The sequence below is a fragment of the Myotis lucifugus genome, unplaced genomic scaffold, assembly GCF_000147115.1.
Source record: "Myotis lucifugus unplaced genomic scaffold, Myoluc2.0 scaffold_820, whole genome shotgun sequence".
In the NCBI taxonomy this organism is placed as follows: Eukaryota; Metazoa; Chordata; class Mammalia; order Chiroptera; family Vespertilionidae; genus Myotis; species Myotis lucifugus.
The window spans coordinates 42,159-51,092 of NW_005871868.1; the positions used below are offsets into that span (position 1 = coordinate 42,159).

The window sequence follows — 8,934 nt, forward strand, 5'->3', positions numbered from 1 at the left end:
CTCACTGGAGTGTCTACGTCGTCGGAATCCTTAGACACAACAGATTGCCTGGGGGAGGGTTGGTCTGGGTTTCTGGCTCTCCCACCCCCCACCCCCAAGAGAACAATGCTGGCTTCATCTTCAGAAGATGCTCCAAAAACTTATTTACTGAAGATAAGAACGGTGTCCGCAACCCACAGATGTTCGTGGTTCCCACGCACGCATCCCATCCTGCCATTTTTTCATGGTTTCCTACTCCGCAGACCTCTTATTCGCTCGAGCGTTGCATGGCCTTGCCTTCGGCCCCTGGCGCACAGCTACAGAGGAAGCGAGGAAAAAGGAAGAACTTAGCCAAGCGTCAAGAACTTGACCTTTAATGTCCTTGCTCAACGCCAGGTCAGACCCCATGGCTTCTTTTTTTATTAATTTTAGGAAAGGGAGAGGGAGAGAGAGAGAGAGAAACATCGGTGATGAGAGAACCATTGGTCAGCCGCCTCCTGCATGCCCCCTACTGGAGATCGAGCCCACAACCCGGACATGTGCCCTGACCGGGAATCGAACCGTGACCTCCTGGTTCATAGGTCGACGCTCAACCACTGAGCCACGCCTGCCGGGCCCCACGGCTTCTTGAAATAGTCTCAAGAGAAAGCATCTCGGAGATACTCGGCACTCACTCTCCGCAATAGGCATTTGGCTTTCGAAGCGCCAACTCTCTCGCACTTGGAAATCGGGCTCCACGCTCAGCTTGCCAATCAAGAACCACATGCACCCAGGAGACCCCTCTCTGGATCTTCGGCTCAGCTCCAGGATGGCGGCGGCAGCAGCAGCAGCAGCAGCAGCAACAGTTCTCAGGAAACCCAGCCACCCCTCCCAGGGCTCAGGAGAGCCGCAGGGCCGGCCACCCAGAAAGAGGCCGCAGTGCTCGCGAAGCCGCGTCGCCGGCGGGCGTCCTAATGGTGGCCCTTGGTTTCTTGCAGACATTGATGAGTGCCTCTCAAGCCCTTGTGTGAATGGAGCCACCTGCGTGGACGCCATCGACTCTTTCACATGCTTATGCCTTCCCAGCTACCGAGGGGACCTGTGTGAGATCGGTACGGCCGGCCGTCTCGGCTTCAGCTAATGTTGCTAACCGCTGCACCCCCTCCTCCTCCCTCACCCTCCCCTGCTAACCACAGGCTCCGGGCCCTGGCCGGGGCCCCCCCGAGGTCCATCCAGAGAGCCGGTGCGGGAGCCACAGCGAGAAGGCCACCCCGACTCACCCCCACTCCTTCTGTTGCTGTCCCACCTCTGGGGCGGTGGCTGATCTAAGAAAAAGGAGAGACGTGCAGGGCCGGGCCCAGCCGGCACTTTGAAATTTTGGAATGTGGGGCTCTGGGTATTTTTATTTTTAATGTATTTGTATTTTTATTTCAGAGAGGAAGGGAGAGGGAGAGAGAGAGAGAAACATCAGTGGTGAGAGAGAATCATTGATCGGCTGCCTCCTGCACGCCCCACATTGGGGATCGAGCCTGCCACCCGGGCATGTGCCCTGACCGGGAATTGAACCGTGACCTCCTGGTTCACAGGTCGACACTCAACCACTGAGCCACACCGGCCAGGCTATTTTAATATATTTTTATTGATTTCAGAGAGGAAGGGAGAGGGAGAGAGAGAGAGAAACATCAATGGTGAGAGAGAATCATTGATCAGCTGCCTCCTGCACACCCCACACTAGGGATCAAGCCTGCAACCCTGGGCATGTGCCCTGATCGGGAATCGAACTGTGACCTCCTGGTTTATAGGTCAACACTCAACCACTGAGCCACACTGGCTGGGCTCTGGGAGACCTTTAAAACACTAATCTTTCCCTAATTGGTTTGGCTCAGTGGATAGAGCGTCAGCCTGCGGACTGAAGGGTCCCAGGTTCCATTCCGGGCAGGGACACATGCCCGGGTTGCAGGCTCAATCCCCGGTAGCCGGCATGCAGGAGGCAGCCGATCAATGATTCTCTGTCATCGTTGATGTTTCTCTCTCTCCCCCTCTCCCTTCCTCTCTGAAAGCAATTAAAATATGTTTTAAATAAATAATAAGTAAATAAAACGCTAACCTCCTCAGGGCTTCCAGGCCCACGGATGATGCCACCGTCAAGGGCGGTGCACGCATCAGACTAGGAAGACAGAGCCGACTCTGGCGCGTTGGCCTTGAAGGAAGCCGTGGGCGGAGTCACTGACTCTCACTCGGGTTGACAGCCAGGGACCTCCCTCGCGTGGGCACGGGCATGAGCATGCGTCTGCTGCTTGTGGCCCGTGGGACCTCGACGGCCCCTCCGTGGCACTGGGAGCCACTGTGCCTCCCAGGCCAAGCTGCCTTCCCCTTCTTCTCCGGCCAGAGCTGCGGTTTGCCCGCCTGAGAGCTCCCGCATCACCCGCATGCCCCGGTCATGCATGAGCAGGGACGGCTGCATGTCACCCTCTCCTCTTCACCACGGTGACCGATGCCACGACAGTGCCACTCCGGCCCACACTTCCTTTCTCCCTCCCCCGTGCAAGGCAGAGGGCTGGCTAGAGAGAACAGGGCCTCAGTGCAAAGGGCAGGGGCTGAGTTTCATCTCTTGGGCCTTGCCTGTCCCTCTGCTTCTGCACCTGAGCCAGGCTCTGCAGGGCAGCTGTGTGCCAGGCTCTGCCAGGGAACCTGCGTGCCAGGCCGAGCCCCCCGCTCCCTCACCAGGACCCCCATGTCCCGGCTCTCAGGGCCATCCCAGCTCAGAATGGGGGAGATAAGAACTACGGTTGCTAGTAGCAACGGCCCATAGAGAACTGGAAGTGTTCAGGGGCTTAAAACCATCTTTTTTATTTTATTTTATTTTTTTAAATATATTTTATTGATTTTTTACAGAGAGGAAGGGAGAGGGATAGAGAGTTAGAAACATCAATCAGCTGCCTCTCACACGCCCCCTACTGGGGATGTGCCCGCAACCAAGGTACATGCCTTTGACCGGCATCAAACCTTGGACCTTTCAGTCCGCAGGCCGACGCTCTATCCACTGAGCCAAACCGGTTAGGGCAAAACCATCTTTTTTAATATATTTTTATTGATTTCAGAGAGGAAGGGAGAGAGAGAGAGAGAAACACCAATGATGAGAGAGAATCATGGATCGGCTGCCTCCTGCTCGCCCCCTACTGGGGATTAAGCCTGCAACCCGGGCATGTGCCCTTGACCGGCAATCGAGCAGTAACCTCCCGGTTCATAGGTCGATGCCCAACCACTGAGCCACGCCAGCCGGGCAAAAACCACTTGTAACGCAGTCTCAGGTTGGACATCCCAGAAACTTCTAGAAAGCAGTGGAGCTCCTGGGCAGTCCCCCTTTGGTCCTAAGCAGTGTGGGAGGCAGGAGGATCGCATGTTCCTGGAGGCATTGCCAAGGTCACAGGCTGGCGGGGGAACTTCAGGCGCCTGCAAGCAAAGGCCCAAGTGCTGCTGCTCCTCCTCCTCCCTGCAGCCTCCCATCCTCCACTCTCACCCCAAGACATGGGTGCATGGGGTGCTGGCTGGGGTGGGAGGACAGAGGTATAAGCATTTTCTCCACAAGATGCCAACATATTTGTCATGGAGAGGAGGGTCTGGAAGGTCCGTAGGGACCACAGCTCTCGGGCACCAGGCTGGGAGCGGGGCTGTCCTGTGGGCGTGGAGGCGGGGCCCTGACAGGACATTGGATGGAGCCAGAGCCGCCCCGCTGGGCCCTGGGCGCGGGCACCCAGCTAAGCAGGGCTGCGTCTCCTCTCCCGTCCCATCCTGAGCCCGCACCACCCCCAGGCCCTCCTGCCTGGGCTCTGGTCCCCCTGCTTCTCCCCCTCCCAGCTCCCCTGGAATGCTGTGGCTACTTCCTCCTCCCCTTTCACCCCCCACCAGGCCTCCATCCTGCATGCATGGCCCTGCCTCTCCGGGAGCAGCTGCCTGCTCCAGCTGGGCCCTCAGACACTGAGGTGGCCCAAGAATGGACCGCACAGCCAGCCCTGGGGTGGCCTGGGTGCCGCACCAGCTCTGAGGCCTCCCGCCTTCTTTCCAGACCTTTGCCCGAAGGCCTTGCCCTCGGGAGCAGCAGCACCCTCCTTGGCCCCCCGGCTGCTCTGCCTCTTTCTTCTCAGCCTGCTGGCCTCCCACTCTCCCTGCTCCTCCCACTGGCCACGCCTGCACCCCTCCAGCCGGAGTTCCTTCCCCTCCCAACTGGTCCTCTCTCCCTGGGAGGCTGCCCAGGGCCCTGGGCACCTTCGCCTGGGGGGCCCCCCCAGGAAGAAGGGGTCTGGGAATTCCCTCCGCCCAGCGCTGTGTCTAACAGCGGGGCTGGGCTCTCGGAGCCGAAAGGGGGAGCCCTCACGTGCAGCAGCCGCCAGTTCCCGAGGGAGAATGCTCCCACCCGGCCCATTGCAAGCTGCCGCTGGGATGTGGCCGGAGGCAGAGTTGGGAAGACACGCATCAGGGCCCTCCCACCCATGCCTGAGAGCTAAACACCCCCCCCCCTGTCCGTCCCCCAGGCTGCCCAGGGAGCTCCACTCCCTCACCAGGAGCCCCATGCCCAGCCCCTCCTCCGGAGCTCAGAACCCGTGACCCATAGAGCTTTGTGGGAGGGACGCTCCTCCCCGCTCCTCACCTGCCACGGAGAGAAAATCAAAAGCCAGGACCCCCGTCTTGGCTGCTTGGCCCTTTAAGAGGGAGACAGTGCACTGAGCTAGAGCCAGCTCGGACGGACGGACGGACGGACGGACGGACGGACAGGCGGACGGAGGGACTTGCAGCTCTGCGTCCTCTTTGGACCCAAAGCAGACTTATTTCTGCTCCTCTGTCCCCACCCCAGGGTCCCTCCCTGCCCCCAGCTCTGCCCTCCTGCTGCTGCCGCCTTCACACACCTCCCGCAACCCCCTCTCTCCCTAGAGACCCTCAGGGCCTCCCACCTTCCCACCTCCCCCAGAGCAGGCAGTGATAGGAGAGAAGCTGGGGAGGTGGGTGGGGGGGGGTGCACCGAGAGAGGGAAGGATCCCGGGCTTTTCTCAGAGGGTGGGAACCTGCACGCAAGGGCCGGGGGCCAGGGCCAGGCCTCCCTGGCTTCCACCCTGAGCCCCCATCCAGCTGGGCCTCCCCCTCCTTGGAGGGGGTGACATGGAAGGCAGGGCGAACACAGGAGTCCGAGCCTCGAGGCTGGCGGCCTCGGCCCCTCCCGTCAAGGCCCCCCCCCCCCCCCACCTGTGTTGCAGACCAGGCGCTGTGCGAGGAGGGCTGGACCAAGTTCCAGGGCCACTGCTACCGCCACTTCCCGGAGCGCGAGAGCTGGGTGGACGCCGAGAGCCGCTGCCGGAAGCACCAGTCCCACCTCAGCAGCATCCTCACCCCCGAGGAGCAGGAGTTCGTCAACAGTGAGTGTGCGGTGGGGTCTTGGGGCCGAAGCTGGCAGACTGGGACCCAGCAAGGCTGCAGGGGTGGGGGCAGGGAGGGAGGGGTGGGGGGAGGGAGGGAGGGAAGGGCTTCCCCCAGCCTGAGAGAGAAGAGAGGAGTCTTTGGGGCCAGTGGCTCCTGCTGCACCCAACACAGCCCAGCATCTATCAGAATGAGCCCCCTGCCCTGGCCAGTGTTGCTCAGTGGATAGAGCATCGGCCTGCGGACTGAAGGGTCCCAGGTTCGATTCCTGGTCAAGGGCATGTACCTGGGTTGTGGGCACATCCCCAGTAGGAGGTGTGCAGGAGGCAGCTGACCGATGTTTCTCTCTCATCGATGTTTCTAACTCTCTATGCCTCTCCCTTCCTCTCTGTAAAAAATCAATAAAATATATAATAATAATAAATCGGCCCCAGAGTAACCCCGTGGCTGTCACCAGCCCATGCCAGCTGGGGCGGAGGGGGGGGGGTGGTCGCAGGCACTCCCATCACGCATGTGCCCCTGTCCGGACCTCAGAAGCGGGTGGCGTGCTCCTCGGAGCGCACCCACGCCCCACCACCCCCCTGTCCCCTCCGCCTCTGTGAGCTCCAGTGTCTGAGACATCCCCAGGATGTCCCCCCCCCAACACCCGTGTCCTCTCCGCAGACAATGCTCAAAACTACCAGTGGATCGGCCTGAACGACAGGAGCATCGAAGGGGACTTCCGCTGGTCAGATGGACACTCCCTGGTGAGTTCTGCCAGGGCCCCCCCCCTCCCGGGGCAGAGTGGGCGACCCCGAGGAGGGGCATAGAGACCCCAGAGAGAGATGCATTCCAGCCACATCCAGAGCAGCTGCCGCTCCAGGCACTCAGGGCGGTGGGGGGTGCGGGGGGCGGGGTGTCTCTCTCATCTCGCCTTCCAACACCAGCCCAGGGCTGGACACGGTGAGCGAATGACCCCGTGAGGGAAGGAGAACGCAATGAATGAATGAAGGCAAACCACCCTGAGAGACGTACGGAAGCTTTAGAGGGCGCCTTGGCCCACGAAGGACTGGCGTGGACTCAAGGACACAGACAGACAGACAGCGCCATAGTCGCCAAATGAACAACACACATAGTAAATGCTCCGCCTCTAGGAGCTCAAGTTGCTCAGGCGTCCCAGAAGGCTTCCCGGCCCAGCTGGCGTGGCTCAGTGGTTGAGCGTCAACCTATGAACCAGGGGATCACGGTTCAATCCCCGGTCAGGGCACATGCCCAGGTTGCAGGCTCGATCCCCAGGAGGGGGCGTGCGGGAGGCAGCGTATCCATGATTCTCTTTCATCATTGATGTTTCTGTCCCTCTCTCCCTCTCCCTTCCTCTCTGAAATCAATAAAGAAATAAAAAAATTTTAAAAAAGCCCTAGCCAGTTTGGCTCAGTGGATAGAGCATCAGCCTGTGGACTGAAGGGTCCCAGGTTCAATTCCAGCCAGGGCCACATGCCCCGGTTGTGGGCTCAATCCCCAGGAGGGGGCATGAAGGAGGCAGCCGATCAATGGTTCTCTTTCATCATTGATGTTTCTATCTCTCCCTCTCCCTTCCTCTCTGAAATCAATATATATATATATATATATATATATATATATATATTTTTTTTTTTTTTTTAAAGCTCTAGCCAGTTTGGCTCAGTGGATGGAGCATCTGCCTGTGGACCAAAGGGTCCTGGGTTTGATTCCGGTCAAGGGCATGTACTTTGGTTGCAGGCTCCTCCTAGGATGTGCAGGCCCTGGTCGGGGCACGTGCAGGAGGCAACCAATCGATGTGTTTCTCTCACATCCATGTTTCTCTCTGTGTCTCCCCCTCCCTTCCACTGTCTCTAAAAATCAATGGGAAAAATACCCTCGGGTGAGGATTAACAGAGAGAGAGAGAGAGAGAGAGAGAGAGAGAGAGAAAGAGAGAGAGAGAGAAAGGAGATGCCGCTGGGGCATGACGGGAGAGAAAGTGGGGGTCAGGCCAGACAAGCCACGTGGCTCCTGTGCCCGCCTCACCCCTGCCCCGCTCCCACCCACAGCAATTTGAGAACTGGCGCCCCAACCAGCCCGACAACTTCTTTGCCTCCGGAGAGGACTGCGTGGTGATGATCTGGCACGAGAAGGGCGAGTGGAACGACGTGCCCTGCAATTACCACCTGCCCTTCACGTGTAAGAAGGGCACAGGTAAGCCAGGCCTGGGCGGGCCCAGGCGGGAGGAAGCAGGACTTCAGGGTCCAGCCCTGGCCGGTTTGGCTCCGTGGATAGAGCGTCAGCCTGCAGACTGAAGGGTCCTGGGTTCGATTCCGGTCAAGGGCACGGACCTCGGTGGCTCCATCCCCAGGCCTGGTCGAGGCGCGTTGGGGAGGCAACCAATCGATGTGTCTCTCTCACATCGATGTTTCTCTCTCTATGTGCCTCTCCCCCTCCCTCCCACCCTCTCTAAACATCAATGGGAAAATGTCCTCCGGTGAGGATTAACAACAACAAAAAGACTTTAGGTTCCTTGTGTCCTGGCTGCTGCTGTCACCTCATGGCCACCAGCCAGATTGGAACTGTCCTGGGGCCACTCCCAGCATCAGCATCCCAGAGCCAAGGGCAGGAGCGAGTCCACTGCTAGGGAACGTTTCCGCCCCACTTTCCCGGCACCAGAATGATTTCATGAACAGCTCCAGCCGGTCTGCTGGCTCTCACCCTCTTCCTCTCCCTTTCTCCCACCCTCCGTCTTCTCCTCGTCCCCTGAAGACCCTCCTTTTATTCCCTCCCTGCTCGCTCTAAACCACCGGGGAAGCCCAGAGGATGGTCAGATTCTGAGCGCTGCATGAAAACACCCTTAGCAGCCCGGGTTCGAGGCTGGGTGTGCGGGCTCCACGCCCCTGCCTCGTGCCGTGGGCTCCGGGCTGTCTCGTCACAGCCAGAGGGGACCACGCTGGCTCATCGTGGGCAGGGGTCTTCGCAAGAGCCCCCCTAAGACCTGGAGGGTATCACCCTAAGTGAAATAAAGCCAGCCAGAGACAGCCAAGTTTCCGGTGATCTCACGCGTGCGAGGAATCTAATTAGCAAAATAAACTGATGGACCGAGTGGATCCAGAGACATGGAAGCATGGAACAGAGGGCGGAATCTCAGAGGGAAGGCGAGGGAGGGTGGGGGGGAGGTAATCAATCAAAGAATTTGGATGCATAGATGCATAACCCGTGGACACAGACAATGGGGCCCTGAGGGTGGGGGGAGGGGGTTGGAGAGAGTCGATGTGGGGAAAAGGGGACATATGTATACTTTCAACAATAAAGATTTTAAAAAAAACAAGAGCCCCCCTGAGGTCCCCCTCTGACGGGTGTTTGCCCCCCAGTGGCCTGCGGAGAGCCCCCCGTGGTGGAGCACGCCAGGACGTTCGGCCAGAAGAAGGACCGCTACGAGATCAACGCGCTGGTGCGGTACCAGTGCGCCGAGGGCTTCGTCCAGCGCCACCTGCCCACCATCCGGTGCCTGCCCAGCGGGCATTGGGAAGGAGCCTCGCATCACTTGCACAGACCGTAAGCACCGCCCTTCCCCCCCCCGGTTG

General features: G+C 59.4%; 1 protein-coding gene across 1 annotated transcript in view; it reads left to right on the forward strand.

Moving 5' to 3' along the window:
- The window catches only part of ACAN (aggrecan), a 37,114-nt gene that overhangs the window by 25,305 nt on the left and 2,875 nt on the right, over positions 1-8,934 (forward strand). The window contains 5 exon segments of the mRNA XM_014448408.2: positions 5,208-5,366; positions 6,031-6,113; positions 7,414-7,558; positions 8,722-8,879; positions 8,881-8,905. Coding sequence (XP_014303894.2) covers positions 5,208-5,366; positions 6,031-6,113; positions 7,414-7,558; positions 8,722-8,879; positions 8,881-8,905 — 570 coding nt within the window.